Genomic DNA, 24,033 nt, shown 5'->3' with positions numbered 1-24,033 from the left:
TTTGTCATTAGAAACCAGAAGCAGAACCACGTAGGATGAAAATTGCCTGTTGCTTAATACAAGCTCCTTCAGAAACATCCAGCATCAGTCACAATTAGTCAGAGCAGGCAATATATTTCACTTTGAATCTAATCAAGTAGGACAAGACCTTTGAGCCTTCCAGGAAACATTTGTTTTTTGTAGCAGTAGTAGAACTGTTAGCAATTTAAAGTATTTCCATGAGACAACGAAGGACCAATGTGATCATACAATGCAACACAAAGGTATTTTGAGTCTGGTACGTTTAATTTTTTTTATCAGAATTAGATATTTGGTATTGTGCTCATTTTAAATACTACAATGTTTGTCACACTACATTTGGCATTAGACCTCTTCAAATATGTTTAACAAATTGTTCAATGAGTAACTACATATAAAATATATTCATTGAATTAAAAAAATCCATGTTTTTTTTTCATGAAATACAATATATACATTACGATCCTATAGTTTTAAGGTAAGTCAAAATTTGGGCTTAAACAAATTCACAGTGTCCATTTTACCTCTGTAATAAAAATCTTCACTTTAGAAGTGTCAGGATCTTAAATTATGTTTACACATTTCCCTAAGTGCCACTTCTTTACATTGGATTTATGGAGACTGAAGGTTTTACCATCATCTAGCACTGAGCTGCAAATCCAAATTGTACATTACAGTGATCAAAAACTTACTATTAGTGAAAGCAAATTTTGACTGTAATTGCAAGTCAAATTCTGGCCAACAGATTTTCTGAAGAACTTCTTAAAGGTGGAAAATCTTTGTGCAGCGGGGTCTCTAATGTGGTCATTAACTGGAGCTGTAGAAAGCACTCACTACTTCAGAAAACCAGGCCGCAAGTATTCATGTGGGAACTCAAAATCGAAATCAGCGGCCATCCTGACTCAAGGAGATGGACAGAAGCCTTCAAGGAGCCAAAAGACAGTGAAGAAAGCTTCATGCTGACTTCCAGCCACAGACCACCCCTACTGCCTTCGTTCCCACACAGTGGCTGACACAGAAACCAGAGCATCTCTGCCGACGACCAACCAGTGCAGCCATCTCAGAGTCTGCAGCACTCCCTGTGGACTACTGCAGGAAATATGGCAGGTTATGAGGTAATGCTTTTTAATTATCAAAGGCAAGTTATTAAATTGACTATTCTGTAGCTCATAGATTTTCAGTCACACACAGTGTTTGTAATATAGCCTGTTCTAGTACCTTTGAAAATCTCACCTCCTTTCTCCTCTCTCAGAGACCTTAAAAATTTTCTAAACCCTGAGTTCATTGTGTCTGAGTCCCACATGCTCCAATAGTGGCTAACCTCATGGGCTAAGCATAAGGCTGAGAACTTCCCCGAACTCATGGTAAATACCATCTGGGAAGACCAACCTGCATGACTCTGACTGCACTCCAGGCAGGACAGAACTGCTCAGTTCCACGTATCTCTACGTGGTTGCAAAACCAGTTCTCATTCAGTCTTTTTTTCCCTGAAAATACACAGTGATTTGACCAACGTTTTTTAAAAAAAGGACTATCAGTAAATTCAGCTGGAAACTAATCTGCAACCATTAAAAAACACATTTTTACACCTCCAGTCTAAAAGAGAGATGTGGAAAGATTCTGATACATTCCACAATAAATAAGTCCCACAAAGCTAATTTAAAAGCAATTACTGTTGAGCCATTCCTAGCCTTGTTTCCTAAGCATACAAGGTTTTTATAGGTGCATTATGCATCTTGAATTTTGTGTTAAAATATTTCCCTGCCCTTTTGCTACCTTTAAACAAGCTTAAAGAGGAACATAACATATGCTTATAACAATCTCAGAACTGGTGATTGTTAGAAGAGAGAAACCCTACTTACTGTATTAATTGAGGGAAAAAGGAGATGGCATCCACTTGGAATAACAGAAAACAGCCAACTATTCTGCATGTAGGTATTGGCTGGCAAGTCACACAACTGACAACTAGACTCAGCATACGCTACCACTCCTCCAGCCAAACAGAGACATGGGAGTACTGCAGTGGGCAAGGTGGAAGCATTGGAGGATACTGTTGATGACATGGAGAAGATTCTTCGTTGATGAAATCCTAGGAAACACAGCACAGAAGATTCTCCCAGGAAAAAAAAAAAAAAAAAGCAATGCAAATCCAAACATGCGATTTCATGCTTTTGGAACAACATGTTTTCTTTTGCTATGGATACATCTGAACGAAATTCAACAATTTAAAGAAGTTTAACTGTGAGGAAGCATGGTCCCCAGTGCATAACATTCCCAGAATTAAGAGGCTTTGCACCTAATATTTTAGTATTTCCCAACTTAATCAAGTCTTATTCAAATTTCCTTGCAGTTTGTGAGCTTTACTTCAAGACATAAAAGCAGAACTTGGGAATTCTGGAACAGACTAGAACTTCAAAGATTAATTGTTTTGGATTAAAGGAATTTCCTTCAGGCCTCAGCAACAGCTCTTCAATAAGCTTGGTGAAAAATATTTCCTTCTTAATGCAACAACTCCCATTGGAACCTAGGCATCTTTCAGGACACCTCAGCAGTGATAGAGATAAGTAGGGAAGACCTCTGAGTATTCTGCTACCTACCCCTTTCAATGAGGTGCTCAAATAAATTACTTTAATATCCTGCACAATTTTAAGAATGGCAATTAGCTTTTTTTTTTCCCTTTTTTTTGCTAGTTGGGATGCTTGAAAAATTAAATAAATTTTGATATAAATATGTAAACAAATGCATGTATGTCTATTAAATGGAATTTGGAAAAACAACCAGTTAATGTAGGAAAAGTTTGGATTTATGTTTTTAATCTTTCATGACTGGGCTTATTAAGATTCCACTCACATTCAAAAGAGGTAAATTGATTATTAAAATGATCTAAAACTATCTCTTCAACAGGTAATGAATAAATAAATATCAAGTGGTATTTTGTCTTTAGCATAGACACAGAGGATTTGCCACTGTGATTTTTGCAATAAAGAATTGGAATGATGTAATTTCTGAATCCATAGTAGAAATGTGAGCTAGACTTGAGAAAAACAGAAATATGGCTTTGAGTGGATTAACGTTCGGCTGCATTTCCTAAATATTTGGTTATCTCTTGCTTTCTTCTTTAGAGTTGATTGACAGTTTTTCCCCAAGTTTTCTTATAAGTTCTGCCAGATCTTCTGAATTTTGAGATTTTTCCTCAAGGAGTTCATACCGGAGACTTGAAATGTCTTGTTTAATCTCCTTCAGTTCACCTGTAACAGACATTAGAAGGTCATACTATTAAGAAAAGAAAGACAGAGTAACATATCCAAATATCTGTCAGTCATCATGGGTTTTCTCCAGATTTCTTCACTGAACCAGAAGTGTGTGGGTGTTCTGTGGCCCCTTGATGAATGTTGGATTATGGATAGGAATACAAAGAAGCAGTTCAAGAAATAAACAAATCCGAAGGTGAAAGTGTGAGAGTTCATATCAGTTCACAAAACCTTAATGATCCTTCATATGGAAGTTGCTGACCTACTCTACTGTAAGGGAAATCATTCAGACTGTGCGCCTGAGTTGTCCTGGCCAGCCACAAGGCCTCTCACTATCCAGAGAGATGTCCTCTGTTTTTCATTCTGCATTAAGTGCCTTTCCAGCATCAGAGGTGTGCAAACAGTGGTGAAGTGTGCAAACAATGGTGAACATTTCTGCTAAGTGCATGCACCATCTGTTTTCAGCTAACAGACCACAAAAAGAAAAACATATGAAGTATGTGTATCTCTGTGCGTATGCTTATCCCTAATAAGAACACATATCCAAGGAAGGGAGGGCCCCAAACCAGCCACTGCATTAAATGCAGCTCCTGTGCAGGCAGTGCATGGTCTATATTAGACAGCATCACTCTTCATGAGAAAGTGCCAGATTGGTGATATCTCCTAATAGGAAAGGAGAAACAGAAAGCCACATCTCTTCCTTAACTTCAATATAATGTTAATTTCACCTTTTGCACTTATAAATATGCCAAGTGGATTAAGCATATTGGGGACATTTTTTCAAGTGGAGTATGTAACAACTTTAATTAGGTTGTTTTGATTCTCTTATTAGAAATAAACGTGTAATTCATCAACATACTCACCTTCATTGACTTCATCACTCTCCTTATCTATCTGAGCTTTCAGTACATATCTTTTAATCAGACGCTTCATTATTTTCTGCAGAGAAGAAAGTAAGAAAAAGTTTTCTTCCTTGATTATTGCTATGAAATTTCAACATAAATGAATATGCTATTTTTCTTGCATTCAGACTTTTCAGTGTAGGGCTTGTCAGATTAGAAGTAGGGATGTAAAAATCTCTAGTAGATATTTAAGCGTTATTACTCTATACAAGTATGCACATGAAAGTTAGAAAACCAAGTATTATCTTTCTAATGTCATTATTCATGAAGCTCAAATTGGATCACTACTAAAATCTATAAGAATGATTAATACAGTTGCAGCTTTGATCTGCACAGAGGTGAAAACATCTGGCCTTCATTGCTACCAGATGACAGTGACCCTGAATAACCAGGCTAATTGCTAAGAGACCTTTTGCAATATTTATTTTAATCTATTTTTAGTATTATAACAAATAAGCTATCTTTTTTAATATAAATGTTGGAGAAAATGGGACACGTGTTAAAAGAGTCATTTAAGCACCTCGGCTATGACTCATTTAACCAAACATAGAGAGTTTATAATGTAAATATACCTATCTGTAGCAGTCACCTTTAACTCCCTTTATGGAGAGAAAAAGCAAATGTGAGAGCAAGTTCAGCTCAGACAGCTAAAACTGATCAAATGAATCACACTATGTGAATGATTACCCTCTCCACTAATAAAACAGGTGACCTATATCAGCAAATTTAGATGAAAATTTTACCTTTCTAGGATGAATGAATTCCGTCCCTGTTTTTCCCATTAGTTCAAATAACTTAAATAATAAGCTATCTAACTACTTTTGTATATCTATCTTGGTTTTAATATTTTCATATAGTTTAAAACATGGCAACACAATATTTTTTGTTTTTCACTACAGGATAGAAAATACATATAGGATTTTGTGTCTGCATTTGTCTCCACAGCAACAGATTTGAACAGAGGTGGCTGAGAAGTAAATCATCCTAGTTTAGTGGCTCCAGAGCATCAATACAGTCATGCTTGCAAATTCAGATGTGTTACTGTTTATTCTAGTAACCTGAGAATGTTTCAAATTCAAAGACACACATCCTCATGTTTATGGGATAAATTTGTAATCTTACTATCTATCTCTGCGTCGTAATGATACTGGTCGTGAAAAAGTAAGCTTTTGGGACAGACTTGAATAGATGCTGCACAATAGAACAGCGGTGCACAGCAAATAAACCAACTTGTTTTTGCGTTATGGTTAAAAAGGGTATCAATACTTTATTCTACGCTATTTCCAATATCTTTTTGTTGAAGAAACAAACTTGGTTTCTTTCCTCTGCACCAGTGTTGTATTATGCAGCATCTATACAAGTCTATTCTAAGAAACTCTCCCTTTTTCATGACCAGTATCATTACGATGCAGTGATAGAGACTAAGATTATCAGGAGGCAAAAAATAAAGAGACTAATGAAAGCATAAAGGCTGAAAGATATTTCCTGCGCTTGAGGTATTAGAATATAGAAACATGACACAATAAGCTATGCTGCTTCAGCAAACAGACCAGGAATCTCTTGCATTTCTTTTCTGTTTTCTTAGTTTGCACTGTGCAGCTGAGGGAGTTGAAGACTCAATCTGTATCTAAAATTAAAAATATTTTCAAACACTATAAAATATTGCACTATAAGGGCAAACAACAAAGACAAAAAAACCCTTACATTTTATTCTAAATTATTGCGTTTATTTCTGATGTATACAAAATCCATGGATTTGTTCTTGATTCATGTTGTTTAGCATAAATTCAGACTGTCCTCATGCTGTCAGTCTGATCTGCTAGTTACACACTTTCTTGACCTAGTGTAAAAATAAAGTGGTATTACCTGGTATTGTCTTGGAGGATTGTTTAAACTGTTTAAGTGGATTTCATCAGAACTTCTTATACTTGATTGCTTCCTTTGACCAAGCTGAAATGGAAACGTTACTTATAATACAAAATAAATACAAGAACAATATGCTTAAATGACTCTTTTAACATGCAGATATTGTATGATAGAACATTAACTGTTGAGTCCAGTTCTGGGAGTATGAAATTACTGTAGTAGTCTTTGTACCTGTGCAGAACTCCATCATAGGGTTTGAAACAAGCCGTTTCAGACTGTGCTGTACGACAGGGAGAAACTGGGAGGTTTTCTTTGGATTATGTGTATTTTAAAAAAGCAAAAACAATTGTACAATATATAGAGAGATATATAGTGAATAATTAATATTTATATCTACCATACTAAGTTGAATTCAGATGGAAATTGAACTAAAGATGTGCAAAACACTAATGTTGCTTTTTCTTGCTTGAATACCTCACATGCCTTGAATATATATTGGAAAACATAAGTTTATCTCTTTAAACTTAAATGATGTGATTTATAACAAAAATATGGGATAGTGTATGCACATAACTGTATAATCACTGTTTTTCAGGGTTTGAAAACTAATACATATTCTTCTGGGCCTCACCTTCATTATTAGATTAAAAGAGAAAAAACATCTTCCTGCTTCTTCAGCTCCTGGTTTCCTAATGAATAATTCCTGGAAATAATGTAGTAGAATAAAATGAAGACTTTCCTTCCTCTGCAAAAAGCACATTTGTGTGCTTCATACACTAAACATTGATTGTACACTACTGATTGACCACTTGGTGGCAGAAATTGCCAAGATTTCCTTATAACTTCATTTTTACACAGAATTTGTTAAGCATCCTGCCTACTGCTTTTTCCTCTCCTAAAAACTTCTACTGCTGAAATGAACTCAGCTTGTCACATTACTCAGTGAATTAGTATCCATGTTTTTAAGGAAATATCAATTAAAAATTTGCACAAGAGTAACTGCAGAGGGAAGAAAAGGTAATTTTAATATGCCAATGATACAAACTCTGACAAAAGTAAGTCTCCTCCGGGAGTGTTGTGTGAAAGGAGAAATGCAGCATGCATGCCATTGCTCTTAGAAAAAAACATTCTTGTTTAAACTTGCTTCACATTTCAACTTTCTCTAGTACTGCTTGAAATTCAATGCAGTGGTGAAATCAACTTTCATCAAGCAGCTTGATGAAAAGCTTTGAAAATGCTGAGTCACTAAAACCTTGAGCAAATGTTGTACTACCTTTGATGGATCTGAAATACATCAGGATTAGATTTCCCAAACGAAATGACACGAGATGAGGGGAGGCCTCATGGCGACTGCAGTTCCTCACAGGGAGTGGAGGGGCAGCGCTGAGCTCTGCTCTGTGACAGCGACAGGGCCCGAGGGAACGGCATGGAGCTGGTCAGGGGAGGGTCAGGCTGAGGACTGGGAGAAGATTCTTTGCCAGAAAGTGGTCGGGCACGGAGCAGTTTCCCTAGGGCAGTGGATGTGGCCCCAAGCTGCCGGAGCTCAAGGAGCATTTGAACAATGCTCTAAGACACAGGGTTTGAATTCTGCATTCTGTGTGGAGCCAGGAGTTGGACTCAGTGATCTTTGTGGGTCCCTCCAAAATCAGAATATTCCATGAGATCTGTGAAATGCTAGAAAATTTGCCTGTAGTGCATGAGACATCTGAAATTAAAAACAAGGCTGCCTTTGGTGGCAGTATTTGTAACATCTGTTTTCTTTTATGAAGCCATTATGAACTTAACCGGGGGCAGGGGCTTGCCAGGGGCACACTGTAGCTCCATGCTTTCCTTCTAGGATTGTAATGAATTTCTCTTCACTTTTACTCTTCAGCTGTTATGAAAGAAGTGCTTGTCAGACTGGCTAAGAACCGACAGAGGCATGTAATTTCTGTACTGGCCCCCATTCTGCCAAACTATAGCCACCGTCACAAAAATTACTGACCTTGAACAGGCCTCTGCTCAGTCTGCTGCCTATTTTAACAGTGACCCTTCCACTTTAAAAAGTTTCAGAAAGGATATATTTGATTCTGCCAAAGTAACAAACTCTTAATCTTTTTTTTTTTTTTTTGATAAGTGAATGTTGCCATACGCTCACCTTTCTACATACTAAGTCTCACTGGTTGTCTTGCAAAGCTTTTCTTCCACAAAGTGTTATAACAGTGTTAGTCTTTACACTTCCAGCACCAAATAAAATCCTACATTCTCCTAATGCAATTAACTTAATTTATTCCAAACCACTGCAAGAAAAATAGACTGACTACAAACTCTTTCAACAAGCCTGTTAGATAGAGCAATGAATCAACTCAAGTGATTTTTTTACTACACTTGTATAAAACAAATATCAGCTTCAGAATAAAAGCAAACTGCTGTCTTGGTGGACAGGCTTAGAGACAGGCTGCAAAGGGGGAATTCAAAATACTGCCTAAGCATGAGGGAGGCATTAGGAAAGCCAAAGCTCACCTCAAGCTGACATTTGCATGGGCAATGAGAAGAGCTTCTACTGCTGAAATAGCAGGAAAAGGCTGAACAGGGAAAAAGTGGATCTGTGGCTCAGTGGAGCAGGGTGGTTAGTGACAGTGGATGCAAGTAGGGTTGAGGGACTTGATGCTTTCCCTTCATCAGGCTTCACCAATACCCTACCAGGGTACCATGCTAGTGAAAGGGCTCTGATTAGGGTTTCAACCAACTGGCTGAGAATGACAGTTGAGTCAGGGATAAGTTGAGAGAACTTGGGCTAGGCATGTTTGTTTGATGTGATGGGCTGCAATCATGGGTTCTGAGAGCGGATGGAGTTCTTGCAAAGATGACAACAAGATCATGGAGATTTGGGCAGGTCTCTGAAGTCTGGAGTTTGACAGATGTCAAACTCATTTTCAGAAGGACTCGAAATAGATGATCTTGGCAACCACAGGCCACTCAACGTCACTTTGGTAACTGGGAAAATAATGGATTGAGTACTCTTGGAGAACACTTCTGGGTACATGGAGGAGCATATGGTAACTGGGAACAGCAAGTGTGGATTTATGAAGGGTAAAATCTGCCTGACCTTCCAGATGGCCCTCTGTGATAAAATGACTGGATTTGCAGATGAAGGAAGAGCTGTGGATGTAATCTATCTTTACTTTAGCAAGGATGTTACAGGCTCAAGTAGTGAGCCCAGGTGAACCTCCTGAAGTTCAACAATTCCAAGTGCAACGTCTTGCACCTGGCTCGTGGCCACCCCCACTAGCAGTACAAGCTGGAGGAGAAAAGGATAGAGCCCTGCCAAAAAGGACTTAGGGGTACTGGTGGATGGCAAACTGGACAGGAACCAGCAGTGTGCACTTGCAGCCCAGAGAGCCAACCGTATCCTGGGCTGCATCAAAAGAATTGAGGCCAGCAGGGCAAGGGAGGTGATCCTGCCCCTCTACTCTGCACTGGTGAGACACTACCTGGAGTACTGTGTCCAGATGTGGAGTCCTCAGTACAGGAGACCCACGCACCTGTTGGAGCACATCCAGAGGAGGGCCGCAAAAATGATCCAAGGGATGGAACACGTCTCCTATGAGGCCAGACTGAGAGAGCTGGGGTTGTTCAGCCTGGAGAAGAGAAGGCTCCAGGGACACCTGATAGTGGCCTTTCAGTGTCTAAAGGGGGGCTATAAGAAGGAAGGAGACAGATTCTTTAGCAGGGTCTGGTGTGACAGGACAAGAGGAAATGATTTCAAACTAAAAGAAGGGAGATTTAGATTGGATATAAGGAAGAAGTTTTTTACAGTAAGGGTGGTGAGGCACTAGAACAGGTTGCACAGAGAGGTTTTGGATGCCCCCCTGGAAACATACAAGGTCAGGCTGGGCTCTGAGTAACCTGATCTAGCTCTAGGTGTCCCAATTCATTGCAGGGGAGTTGGACTAAATGACCTTTAAGAGTCCCTTCCAAATCAAAAGATTCTATGATTCTATGATTTTAACACTGTAATCCAGAATATTCTTTTATCCACATTAGGAAGTTGTGGGCAAAACTCTGGCTGGATGGTTTTACTCAGAGGTTAGTAAGGGTTCTTGTCTTGGGACTTCCACTTTTTAACACGGAATCTATGAATCTATAAATCATGGAATGGTTTAGCCATGCCTCTTTTGATGCAGCATAGGGTACTACTGACTATCTGCCCTGCAAGCGCATATTGCCAACTCATTTCCAATTTTACAACCACCTGTATCCCCAAGTCCTCTGCAGGGCTGCTCTCAATCCATTCTTCGTTGATATTACTGATATTTCAGACTGCCCTGGTCCAGGTGCAGGACTTTGGATTTGAGCTTTATGAACTTAATGAGTGCCCATTTTCCAAGCCTACCCAAGTCCCTGTGGATGATACCCCTTCTTTCTAGCATCTCAACTGCACCACTCAGCTTAGTGTTATCTGCAAACTTGTAGACGATGAGATGTTTACGGTAGACGGTAGATCCCACTGTCTATGTCACAGATGAAGATACCATATAGTATTGGTACCAGTATGGACACTTGAAAGACAACATTAATTACTGGTTTCCAGTATCTTTACCAGTGGCCAAGTGTCATAGGAGGTGTTGGAGTGCACCCGTCAGGCTTAGCAGAGGGCCGCAGAGGTGGTGGGGGCTAAATCACTTTCCCCATCAGAAGAGGCTGAGGAATCTGGGCTTGTTTGGCCTGAAACAAGACAGGTTCAGTCTGGATGGAAGACTGCCCAGACAGGTTGTGCTGTCTCTGTCCTTGGAGGTTTTCAAGACTGGACTAGATGAAGTCCTAAGCAGCCTGGTCTGACCTCAGAACTGAGGAGGGAGTTGGATCAGAGACCTCTGAGGTCCCTTTCAACCTTAAGTATTTTCTGATTCTGTGACAGAAAGCAGGAAGAACTGTACATTTGCAATGTTATTTTGGAACTTAACTGATTATAGAAGTGGACAAATATTTATATTAAAAAGCAGAGTAAGAATTTCAGCCTGTACCCAGTGACTGATTTCAGTCTGGACCAAGCAATTCAGGAAATTTATCAGAAAAAAGAATCAACACTGACAACGAAAACTTAAAATTGTTTTTATCTTTTGAAATTAGTATTCAGTATATGTACCACAAAATTACCTTGTTCATCTCTGCGTCTTCCTGGAAGTTTTTCTTTTGGCACACAAATGGTTTAGTGATCCATTTTTTGAGTCTGAGTAAGAGATACAGCAAAGATTTTGGACTTGGCACTAAGTTGAAGGGTACTGGAAGAGTCCTCCCTTCTTCAAAGTAAGAAAACCAAAGTTTAGCCCTTGCAAATTTCCATTCTACATCAGCATCATCCTGAAAAACAGAAACGTTACTATTAATATTTATTAATAGCATCTTTAGTATTGAAGATGCTCTAGATAATGTTAAGTGTGTTTTGAGTGTAGTTGGCTGCACAGATTCAAACAGATCAAGAGCTTATTTATAATATTTGAAAATCACATTTAAATGAATTGAACTGTTATTAATACATTTAAAGTAATGCGATTTCAGAAGAACTAAGTAGAATTGATTTATACATTGGTTAATCCAGAATGAGTGCTAACAGTCTGCATTACAGAATCACAAAGACTTTTTGCCCATGTTCTTTGTGATAAGTAAGAGTAAAAAGCATAAAATGTAAAAACACACAATACAATGCCTAACAAAAACATGACAACATTCAACTTCATCCTCTTGGGCTTGACTGAGAAGTCACTTGCTTGGGACTCTGTTGTACTCAGTAAATGAACGAGAAAAATCCTATGTTAACATAATAAAAACGTAAAATGCTCAATAAGCAAATGAGCTCTGATTTCTTATTTTATTGGTCTTGTTTAATCTATTATTTTCTTTGTGAAGAAGAAGTAGTATCAAAATTTTAACTAAGAATTTTACTTTACTACTTTAAACATGAGCATATAAAAGATCAGGGGATTTTTAATGAATTCCTTCCACGTGCTTAAATATGTGATTAAATCAGGTATACTATCATCACCAGAATTTATGTTTAACATTTAGAATGGTCAAAACACTTATTTCACTCCTTTGTGTAAATCCTGGAATTATAGGAGTTGGAAGTCAACCTCTGCAGATCACCTAATCCAACACCCCTGCTAAAGCCAGTCCCCTAGAGTAGGTTATAGAGGAAAGTGTCCGGGCAGGTTCTGAATATCTCCACAGAAGACAACTCCATAGCCTCTTCAGTCAGCTTGTTCCAGTGCTCTGTCACCCTCAAAGTAACAAAGTTTTTCCTCTAGTTCAGATGGAACTCCCCTTGTTCAAGTTTGTTCCCATTCACCCCTTGGCCACAAGGGCACTCTGCCGGCTCATGGTCAACCTCTTGTCCACGAGGACACCCAGGCCCTTCTCTGCAGAGCTCAAGAGAAAAGTTCAAGAGAAGTCCATTCTGCAGAAAGGAATGAGGTCAAGCCCAAGGACATGACTCAACATAGCCGTATCTGGTTTTAGAAGCTGTTTGTATTCACTTACAGTACTACCTATGGATAACAGCCTGGGTTTTATTGGTCTGAGCCTGATTGTTCATTCTGTGGTCTTCTCAGTCAGAAAAATCTGAACCTCCCTGGAGAACGTGTGCTGCTCTTGCTTAGGCTGTGACCTCAAACCAGAGCCCAGATCCTGGGACCAGATCAGCGTCTAACAACCTGAGCATGCTGCTTTGTAGCAAAGCATTACCTGGAAAAGGCTGGGATGGTCTAGCTTCTGGAGACCTGCTTCCTTTTTTTCAAAGCAATGATAATGATTTAGATCTTTGCAATGCATGGCATGCAAAAGTTCGTGCTGATTGTCAGTAGCTCTGCTGTTTACTTTGTCAGATAAAGTTTTGTTCACTGCAGAGGACTAAAGAAATGGTTGTTTAAAGTAAGAAGGAAACAGTATGTTTTAGACTTGCAAGGTCAAAGCATGGGAATGAAAACATCCTTGTAGTAAGAAGGACACTACTCACTACTCAAATAGTAACTCCAAACAAGGTGTAGGGAAGATTTACTAAGTCACACAATACAGCATATCCTTTTTAGGAACGTAAGATAGTTCAGTAGCAGTTCCTTGGTCCAGTCTAGTTCTTACTTCTTCAAGCACACGCAGCTGGGCAATTTCCAGGTAATTTATAATAAAAATGAACGGTGGAATTAAAATTTTTGAGTTATATATTTCAAAATCCTATGTGTTATTTTTCTTATATAAGATGACAACTAGATAGCATTTCCAGAAGATGTAGACAATCTGATGTAAAACTAAATTTCATGGTGATATTTCATCACAAATGGAGCTTTTACCTCAATTTCCTGGAATGAGCTGTTGATCATTGCAATAAGCATGTTCAGTAAGACAATGACCATGGTAACATTATAGACTCCATAAAGAACGTAGCCAATATTTTCAATGAACTTGTGTTTATAATTGATAACAACTGATTTAACTTCTGAAAGTCCAAATATAGCCCAGAACAATGTCTTGAAACTTTCTTCAACACTAAAAGGAGAAATGGAACACAGGCATGTTACTGATGAACTGTAGAATCTTACTGTACAAACTGGCCAGCAACTGTTTTCATACAGAGTATAAAATGTTTTATAAACATGATGTACAACCCTACCACAGCAATATTATGCAGAACAAGTTGACTATCTAATTTCATATGTATATGCTGTTCTATAAGGTAACATAATTCCTAATATTTAAGAATGACAATAATAAAATTGATTCAGTTTAGGAATTATATGTAGAGCCTCAAAAGAATATTACAGTGATTCATTATAAACAGCTTTATTCTACATGCTACATACTTGCGTGTAATGTTAATGTAGAAAATAGAAATTACTAACCTTTACACGCTTCATTATAATTGCATGAACAGTTTGTAAAAGTAATAATTGGTATTAATTATTACATCATTAATATGAACAGTATTCTGAAACTGTGAAGGAGGCAGCTTGTCTGACTGGAAAGTATTTTTCAGAAATGCTGTCCTGCACACTGTAATCCTGGAGCTGAGCTTTTACTATTCCCACAAATGCAGGGTAAAGATAATAAGCCATGGTGTGGTGACTGATTTATCTATTTTTTTGGGTTACTTCCTCTTAATCAGTTCATGTATATATATATATATATATACACAGAGAGAGGGGGAATATGTACAATATATTAAATAGATATATACACATAGACATTAATCCAAATGTCTGGGGCATCTATTCCTATCTCCACCTCCTTGTGGATACATTTCCTCTTGCTTTGATGAATAAATCTTATTTCTCAATGACCTGAATGCTGTAGCACTGCAAAGCATGCTTTGGATTTTATTACATTATCATGAAGAAAAAGAGTAAAAGAAATTCATATGTTTTAATTGTGAATCTACCTCTCTGAATATAATGTTCCATTGGTACTGTATCTGAGAACTGAAGTTTTACATATTTCATCTATTGTGTAAAATAATAATGATAAGAAAAGTGGTAAAAAAATATACCCTCTTGGCCAAGCTTGTTTCTTGGCTGAGTATGCATCATAATAGCTATAGCTTGAATACCATGACAGTCCAAAATGAAAGGGGCATGGAAAAGAATGAGTTTTCATTCAAGTGATTTATCTTAAAATCACAGTTAGAAATAAGATGTCATAACAAATTTATACCAAATAACTCCTGAGAGACAGAAAGAGTAAATTCAGAACTTCATTTCTTATGGTGGAAGAGAAGAATAATGAAATTACGAAAGTATCTTTTTTCCTCCCAAGACAGAACAATCTATTGCCATAGGAAACTATGGAGAGAGAGGGCTTAGACCTTTGGCCAGTAAGAATGTACAAAATTGCCTAAATTAAATGAGAAGTATTTTATAATGTGTGTCATGCTGGAATGATCATCCTGCTTCAATGAGAGGACAGTGGCAGCTGGCTGAGGAACCAGCTCCCACATGCTGCAAGGAGCCACCATGCTATGCTTTGAAGTTGTAATGCTGACCGCCCTCACAGCAGGATCGGTCCTGCAGGCCCAGGATTAAGAGATCATCCACTGACATACAAGAGAGAAAATTACTACTTAATCCAACACAAAGCAATTTTTAAAAACAATTATAAACTTACAAAACAATTAGTAAACATGATACATACAATGCAAGCAACTATCTTTCCTTTAAAAAACAGCCCACAATCATTACAGTTTAATCGTTTGTACTTACGTTGTAAATGCTTCATTTTGTTTCGCTCCCAGATAGTAGGAGTAGAGATTAAACATTCCTATCATGAAAGCTACAAACACCATGATAAATATCACCATGAACTTGAAGATATCTTTCACAGTTCTGCCAAGTGATATCTGCAGGGGTCCAAAGCTTTCGTTGGCTGGTAAGATATAGGCTATTCTGGAGAAACTCAGTACTACTGCAATGGCATACAGGCCTTCAGATATGATTTGTGGATCAGACGGATCCCAGTTGATTCTGGCTAGAAATGAAAGATGAGAATTTCTGTTAGCATTTTGAAGTTCGCCCTAGGATATTCACTGAAGTGCTCTTTTTGGGTGTGTAACAATCAACCAGAGTCATTGCAAATTGGAACTGAATTCAATGGAGCAATGCAAATTTGGAACAGTCACGGTACAATCTATACGTTATTTTTGCCTTTACATCATGAGTTTTCAGCTATTTTCATTAGAAAGAAGGTATAGAACTTTGCTGCCTAAAAGCAAGGAGCAGTAACTTTTTACCCTTTTGAACTTGAAAACCACACAGAAAACCAGTGTCCTCCTTTAAGTGAAGTCACCAAGAGATGCGAATACTTATTCAATCTGGCTTCTGTGTGCCATGTATAACTGCTCAAATAGTGCTAGTAGTGGTTGTCTAATAATTCACAGTGCTCAGTGAATGTCTTACCTGAAGATGCTGCCAGAAATAAAAGTGAAAGAAAGGAAGATACTTCATTAAGATTGACACAGAGGTAGGATACTGGCTCCACTACTGTACTTAATAGATCTCCACTGATTATAAATGAAAGGCAAGCAAATTAAACAGTCTGTAAGATCACTAAAGTACCTTTCTTGGACTGTTTTGGACTTTCTGAATCTGTTGGTGAATTTAAGTAAAGTTCAGCTTTCCTAGCATGCACCAAACACACATTTTTGTCAGCTTTTCTATCATCATTTCTACTAAACCCTTCTTTTGAAGCTAATCCAGTTGTGTAAGTTACTTGAATACTCTTTGGACCAGTGAGTGGCAACTCTGCCCATGACACAGGGTTGGAATTAGATGATATTTAAGGTCCTTTCCAACCCAAGCTATTCTATGATTCCATGATTCTGCGATTCTGTGATGCTATAATTCTATGAGTGAATGTGTTATTGTCATTTGATAGGAAACATATTCATCTGAAGTAGGGGAACATTCAAGTTTGAATTTGTACTTAAATGTATCTTTTTAGAAAAGTTTCAGAATGAAAAACCCAATGCAATATCCTTCAGGATACTAAGGTTCAGGAGGCTTAAGCTAAATTCACAGTTGTGCTTCAGAGAAAGAGAAGAGGTTAACCTGGGATGGATTTCATACATCCCAGGAGAGTGTTGTCATTGTGTATTTATTCTCCTGTAAAAGCTAGAAAATAAATAATTTATACAGAAATGAAGGAAACCACTGACTTCTTGGAAAAGTACTATTCTGAGATTTTAACTAACAAATGACAACTTAATACAAGTCAGTTATTTAAACAGCTTTATATTATATTCATTCCCAATGATGCTGAGCAACAATGTTTCAAAATGTCTCCCATATGTCTGAAAATGTTGTTCTTCAAGGAACTTACTGCCATGCCAATATTCTCATGTCATGACAATGAAATGAATGACCGTGGTTTTAGACATAGCAAGACTCAGTGCAATCATTGCCTTTGTTAGCTGCTGCGTGCTTCTTGTGGGTATGTGCACATTGTTTATTGAGCTACACAGTGTAAATGCCTCTAAACCCTACATTCTGTATAACAGAATACTGTGCCTTTTTCTATTAGCAGACATAGCTGTGCAAGCTTTACCTCAGTGCATGGATAACTGAAAGCAAAGATGGAAGATGTTTCAGTATGAGTTAGTAGTCAGATGTCCTCCAGGTCTCCAGATCGGCTGTTACCATACATACATTATTACCATACACAGAGTTTTATCATACAGGAGGCTTAAGTGTACATGCATACGCTTAAAAAATTGCTCAGCGCCGCTCAAGTGCAAAATAAAGCTGCCATTTCTTGTCAACAGGAGCTGCCTTCCCAGGTGATAAAATATCATATAGCATAAATGAGATAAAGGCTTGTGATTGTCATATGCAGAAGCTGTGAACATAGTGTTTGCAAATTCTTCAAGTCGGTGTTATCTAAAACGGAATTAAAATTTAACTAGCTACTTTTGCAACTTAGGTGAAATTTTCTAACTAACTACTCAGCAAAAATTCAGAGAACTATAATTTATTGCATTTCAAAATATATATTAATTACTCTGTTTTTTTTCTACAGTCTGGATAATGAAGAAATGTAACCTTGTCAGGATAAATACTGGACACATTAAAATGTCAAAAAGTGATGTAATTTGATATCTAGAGAAGAATATCTAATTGTGAAACACACTTCCATGCTTGTGGAAGTGAGATCTGGTGGCACTGAGCAAGAACACAAATAAACAGGGCTTAATCTTTTCTCACTTGTGCAAAATAGCTTCTACTCACTTCTCATATCTGGCAAGCAAGTTTACTAACATTTTTATCTCTTAATGAAATATTAAAAATATCAAAATAATATAATAGAGTCTCTGAGCAAATAATTCGACTGTAGTTAAAGATGTATTGCTTACGTTGGCAAAAGAAGTGCATCTGACTGCTTAGTTCTGCCACTTTGTTACATTGCATACATCTCATTCTCAGTTGTGCCAACACAAATGATTGCAGGATAGCACTGTGCAACTGAAAAGATTAAATGACCAGGATTTAAATAATGTAAAAATTTTGAATTTAGGTTATTAAGTGCTTGATGTCTGGAATGGTTCCCAAAGAGATGTATGAGCACAGTGCAGATAAAAAAGAGAAGCGCAGGTCAGAATTTCTTTAACAAGTACATTGTGGAACTAATCATAAAATCATAGAATCATGTAATCATTAAGGTTGGAAAAGACCTCTAAGATCATCTAGTCCAACCATTAACCCATCACCACAGTGCCCACTAAACCATGTCCTTCAGTGCCACATATACACGTTTCTTGAACGCCTCCAGGGACAGTGACTCAACCACCTCCCTGGGCAGCCCATTCCAACGCCTGACCGATCTTCTGGAGAATAAATTTTTCCTAATATCCAACCTAAACCTCCCCTGGTGCAACTTGAGGCCATTCCCTCCAGTCTTATCACTAGTTATGCAGGAGAAGAGATTGATCCCACCTCACCACAACCTCCCTTCAGGTAGTTCTAGAGAGCAATAAGGTCTCCTCTGAGCCTTCTCTTCTCCAGATTAAACAATCCCAGTTCGTTCAGCTGCTCCCCGTAAGATTTGTGCTCCAGACCCTTCACAACTTCATTGCCCTTCTCTGGACATGCTCTAAGGCCTCAATGTTTTTCTTGTAATCATGGCCCCAAAACCAAACACAGCACTAGAGATGTGGCCTCGCCAGTGCCAAGTACAGAGGGACGATCACCTCCCTGCTCATGCTGGCTACACTATTCCTGTTACAAGCCAGAATACCACTGGCATTCTTGACCACCTGGAAACACTGCTGGCTCATGTTCAGCCAGCTGTTGACTAGCACCCCAATATCCATTTCTGCCTTAATGTACTAATTAACAGAAAATCAATAAATACATTTTAACCAAATGCATTCAACTCACCCAAGGTGTAGTATTTTATGTTGGGCTCCAGTGTTGGACTTGATAGATCTTTCATATTTGCATCAACCAAGTTCTGGGCTCTGGATGCGTGCCAAAATGCCATAAACCTTGCTATGAATGATGCTGCAAAAATTGCTAACATACCAAAATCAAGCATATTCCATAATTCAAAGAGGTACTCCTTTGGGCCTTGAGACCAAATTTCTTTACATTCAGACCATATCATGCCTAGTAAAACAGAATAGAAAAAGCAGTGTGTTCTTTTAGCTTCGTGTTCATTGTATATGATATTTTATTGTGTACAGAGTATGCCCTTGGTTGCAGTCAAATCAAAACCATTTTGATCTTTGGATCTTTGAATCTGTTCACTCATATACATGTCAGTACTTCTTCCTCATGTGCGTAGTAATAACAATCTTTCATACTGTTTTTGCCTATTCTACTCTAAAAGCTTTCAAATAAAAGAATGGGAAATGAGTTTGTCCATCTGTTGCATACACAGAAAGAGACTGACAGTGCAGAAATGCTCTGGCATGTTCGTGTAACCATAGAAGAACTGGTAGGAGAACTCACATATTCTCATTTGCAGAGGATCCTGTGAGACAAATGACCATGCAGCTCAGAATCATACCCAATTCTTTGTGAGCAGGGAAAAGTATCTGTTTGATTCCTAATATTAATTATTAAATAAAAATTCTAAAAAGAAATAAAATCTTGGAATATAGTATAATTTATGGCATCCTTTTTATTGACCAAATCCTTCTCCTTTCCAAGAAAAAAATATTTAATCATGAACTAAATTTCCAGAATTCTTGAGAGTGCAAAGATAAAAAACTTGGAATTTTACCATTTTTTTGCATTTCTCAAATTGCCTGAAAGATCTATTCATCCTTTTTCAGATGAGGACAATTATAATGTTGATTACAGTAATTAAATTCAATGCTATCTCTGTATGCATTGAATTAATTTGTGGTAAGTCTACACCTACTCCTCCATGACAGAAATAAATCAAAACAGATTAAATTAGAAAACTGTACATTCAAATTGGAAAAATACTGTTTATTTTCTAATTATCAAATTTAAACATTTATATTTATGAAATATTTGGAAATCTAAGTGTTATATTACCTCCACAAAACACAGTTATGCTCCTTTATACAGCTATCTGATGAAATAATTAACAATTGCCAATGTCTTTTAAGGCTATATGAATCAGTAGATGTAAAAACAGCTCCAACTTCAATCACAGATAGTTCATAAAAGCACAAACTTTTAATTGTATAAGTTCTTGAATGAAAGTAGATTTTATTCAGCTTGAAACTAAGTCTCCCATACTACTCATTTAATTGACAACCAGAACCTAGATCCTTAAAACATTTGTGCAGCTAAACCTCACTGGAATCATAGAATTGTAGAATGGCTTGGGTTGGAAGGGACCTCAAAGATCATCATGTTCCAATCCCCCTGCTACAGGCAGGGTTGCCAGCCGCTAGATCAAGTACTAGATCAGATTGTCCAGGACCCCATCCAACCTGGCCTTGAACACCTCCAGGGATGGGGCATCCACAGCCTCTCTGGGCAGCCTGTTCCAGCACCTCACCACTCTCAGCAAAAAACTTCCCCCGACATCTAATCTAAATCTTCTCTCCTTTAGTTTAAAACCATCCCTCCCTTGTCCTATCATTGCTAGCCCATGTAAAAAGTTGATTTCCCTCATGTTTATAATCTCCCTTTAAATACTGGAAGGCCACAACAAGGTCTCCCTGCAGCCGTCTCTTCTCCAGACTGAAGAAGCTCAGCTACCTGAGCCTGTCTTCATAGAAGAGGGGATCCAGCCCTCTGACCATCGTCATGGCCCTCCTCTGGACCCTCTCCAACAGCTCCACAACTTTCCTGCACTGGCCCCAGACCTGGATACATTACTCCAGCTGGGCCCTCATGCCGGCAGTTAAGAAAAGGACAATCATCTACCTTGTCCTACTGACCACCCGTTTTTCCAATGCCGCCCAGGATACCATTGGCCTTCCAGGCTGCAAGCACAGACTGCTGGCTCGTCTTAAGTTTTTCATCAACCAGGACCGCTAAGTCCTTCTCAGCAGGGCTACTGTCAAGGAGTTCTTCTCCCAGTCTGCATACAAACCCGGGATTACCCAATCCAAGTGCAAAATCTTGCACTTTGCTTTGTTGAACCTCATTATTTTTGCATTGGCCCACCTTTTAAGTTTATAAAGGTCCCTCTGGATGGCATCCCTTCCTTCTGCCATATCAACTACACCACTCATCTTGGTATCATCAGCAAACTTACTGAGGGTGCACTTGATCCCATCATCTATGTCAGTGACAAAGATGTTCAAGTACCGGTCCAAGACAGATCCCTGGGGGACACTACTTGTCACCAGCCTTCACCTGGACTTAGAGCCATTGACAATAACCCTCTGGCTGTGACATTCCACCAAATAGTCCACCCTTCATATCTCCCCAATTTAGAGATAAGGGTATAGTGGGGGACCATATCAAAGGCCTTAAAGAAGTCCACCAAAGCCCTCATTCCTTCATAGAGGACCACTAAATTGGTCAGGCACGACTTTCCCTTGGTGAAGCCATGCTGTCTGTCATGGACCACCTGCTCATCCCCCATGTGCCTTAACATGTCTTCCAGGAGGATCTGTTCCATGATCTTCACAGGCACAGAGGTGAGGCTCATTGGCCTGTAGTTCCTTGGGTCCTCCTTCCTCCCTTTCTTATAAATGGGAGTGATTAAATAAATTGAATCAGGCAGCTAGAATATTTTTGAGAGATTGTGCTCAACTTCTTATGTTTAATAGTACTACATCACTGAACTGAATGGGTCAGCTCAGAGTACATTTCGTAGCATTCACTTCATTCCTACACTGGATGGAAAAAAATTTACCACTGGATACTGTGAAGTCTATAGTCTGATTCTCTTTAGTCAAATAATAGTACATTAAGCTATATATAATATTAATTCTGAGGAAATACTTGCAACATGAGAGAATATTTGCAGAAAGATTTGACTGGACACAACAACCTTGGCCCACAATGTGGAAATCTTTCCCCATGGAAGCTGACATAGCCTGACTCAAAAACAAACAAACAAACAAAAAAAACAACAAACAGAACACTGGTAGACAATTTCCTTAGCTATTCATAAACTGCATTCATTCCTATCAGATGATGCAGTTTTTGCCTGCGTCCTTTACCTGAACATTTGCGATTAACAAGGCACATATAAAGGCTAACTGACACCTAGTAAGAAAGATGAGGCCAATGTGGGAATGCAACCATCTGACTAGATTCACCGTGTTCAATTTTTGACATTAATCTTTAATGGTAGCAAAGGATTAATTTGAGTCCAGCTTCAATGAAATCACGGCAAGACAAACTGAAGCAAAAATTAATCTTTACCTATTACCCAAGAAATAATTAACATCTCCATCCATGAGAAACAGGATGTTTTCATTCTAAATAGCTGTTTTACATTGCCTGTAGTTTCATTAGGTCGGAGCTTGGTGCCATCAAATCTGTCAGCTGCATTCATGACGAGCAGACCAAGAAAAATGGTGAAAGAAGCTGCATGGGCTACAAACTTCATAAATGGTCCACGCATTATCCTTCCCAGCTGCAAGAGAGGTAATACAATAAAAAGATATTGCATTACTTTCATCCAAAATAAGAAAAATGAATAAAAAGAACAGGAACACAGGGAAATATATGTTTCAATAACACAAAGGAACAAAGATTTGGAAAGAAATCATACTATGATGCCACACTGACAACCACATTTAAAAATTTCTCCTTATTTACTGTCTACAAAAAATAATTTTGTTTCTTTCACCATATATATGTTTTTAATTCAGTGTTTTGAAATAATTCTATAATTCTTTTGGGGCATCTTTATGTCTATTATAGGTAATCAAGAGAAGTATTTATTACAGTTGTTAAATATATTTCAAATTTACATTCCAGTGATCTTTATGAGGTAGCAAAGAAAATGGGATTTTGACACTTACTAACAGCATCAAATTATCACCAGGAGCGTATTATGACTAAAGAATTCTGTTTCCTAACTGACATGACGCTCAGTTTGGTAGTTATTTTGCAGTTTTTTCAACTTAATTCCCCTTTTAAAAAATGTCATTAGACCTCAAGAGCGTATGTTTATAGTTCTGTAGTATCTTTATTTCCTTCCTCACTCCTTTGATGGAAACATTCTCAACTCCCGATGACTAAGCACTACTTCACAACAGCTTAGTGCAACATTAAAAAACCTAAAAGTTCCATAAAAACTTACACAAGGCTGAACTTTTAGAAGTTATTTACTAGAGGAGATGTCTTGAAAGTGCCTGTATAAATATCAAAAGTCTTAGCTAGTTCGCTTAGTTGGCAACAGTAGGAAAATACTCTTTTGGCCTTATGACAAAAAATTTTGTGGTAAGAATTGAAAGTATTACAGATCCCAGATAAAATATATTACTATCTGTGGTCAGGATAAGGGAGAGGAAAGCATAAAGTCAAATTATCATTTCAAGTATTTTTGCTACACTTTTTTCAATACCAAAAACAGAATTTTGTTGACTTCACAATCAACTTTCACAGAAACAAAGAGTAAGGATGCAATGGTAAGATCTCAAACACATTAAGAAAAGCAGACAAATATAAAGAAGATACTCTTGAAGGAACACCGTCAAGGTTAGCAGGCACAAAATTTGATCTTTCTCCTTTACATGTTATTTTGCAAATCCATTCATTATGTTTCTCACTCAAAAAAATGAATTTATCTTTGTTTTTTATTAAATATTTCTTCAGCGTAATGAAATGATCTTCAACAACCAATTATTTTCTGTTGCCTACAAAGAGAGAAGGTGTTTGTTATGGGAGAAGATTCTACTTCAAGCTAGCAAGGAACAGCCATGAACAACAAAGAAAAAAGCAGAGCTGGAAAATGATAAAGTACCTTGACAGTGTCCTTTTAAATGCATTTAACTTATATTCACAAACGAAGATGGATTAGGAGACAGATGCCAGAAAGAGTCCTAGCCAGAGAAAATATATATATATATTGAAGGAAGTAATATTAAT

General features: G+C 37.9%; 1 protein-coding gene across 3 annotated transcripts in view; it reads right to left on the bottom strand.

Annotated features, from left to right (window-relative positions):
* The window catches only part of TRPC6 (transient receptor potential cation channel subfamily C member 6), a 101,563-nt gene continuing 77,794 nt past the window's right edge, over window positions 265-24,033 (bottom strand). The window contains exons 5-14 of one of the 3 annotated variants that reach the window (XR_002433514.1): window positions 22,360-22,573; window positions 18,934-19,161; window positions 15,265-15,529; window positions 13,363-13,558; window positions 11,177-11,380; window positions 6,669-6,740; window positions 6,038-6,121; window positions 4,133-4,208; window positions 1,881-3,266; window positions 265-1,107 (exon numbers count right to left, since the gene is read on the bottom strand). Coding sequence is in view for 2 of the 3 variants with exons in the window: in XM_021381239.1 (XP_021236914.1) it covers window positions 3,118-3,266; window positions 4,133-4,208; window positions 6,038-6,121; window positions 6,669-6,740; window positions 11,177-11,380; window positions 13,363-13,558; window positions 15,265-15,529; window positions 18,934-19,161; window positions 22,360-22,573 (1,488 nt within the window). In the remaining variant the exon portion in view is untranslated. Of the gene's footprint in view, window positions 3,267-4,132; window positions 4,209-6,037; window positions 6,122-6,668; window positions 6,741-11,176; window positions 11,381-13,362; window positions 13,559-15,264; window positions 15,530-18,933; window positions 19,162-22,359; window positions 22,574-24,033 lie in introns of all 3 variants that reach the window. The other 2 variants (XM_021381239.1, XM_021381251.1) reach the window with 2 other exon arrangements.

This window comes from Numida meleagris, chromosome 1 (assembly GCF_002078875.1).
Source record: "Numida meleagris isolate 19003 breed g44 Domestic line chromosome 1, NumMel1.0, whole genome shotgun sequence".
Classification (NCBI taxonomy): Eukaryota; Metazoa; Chordata; class Aves; order Galliformes; family Numididae; genus Numida; species Numida meleagris.
This window is presented reverse-complemented; position numbering and strand designations above follow the sequence as displayed.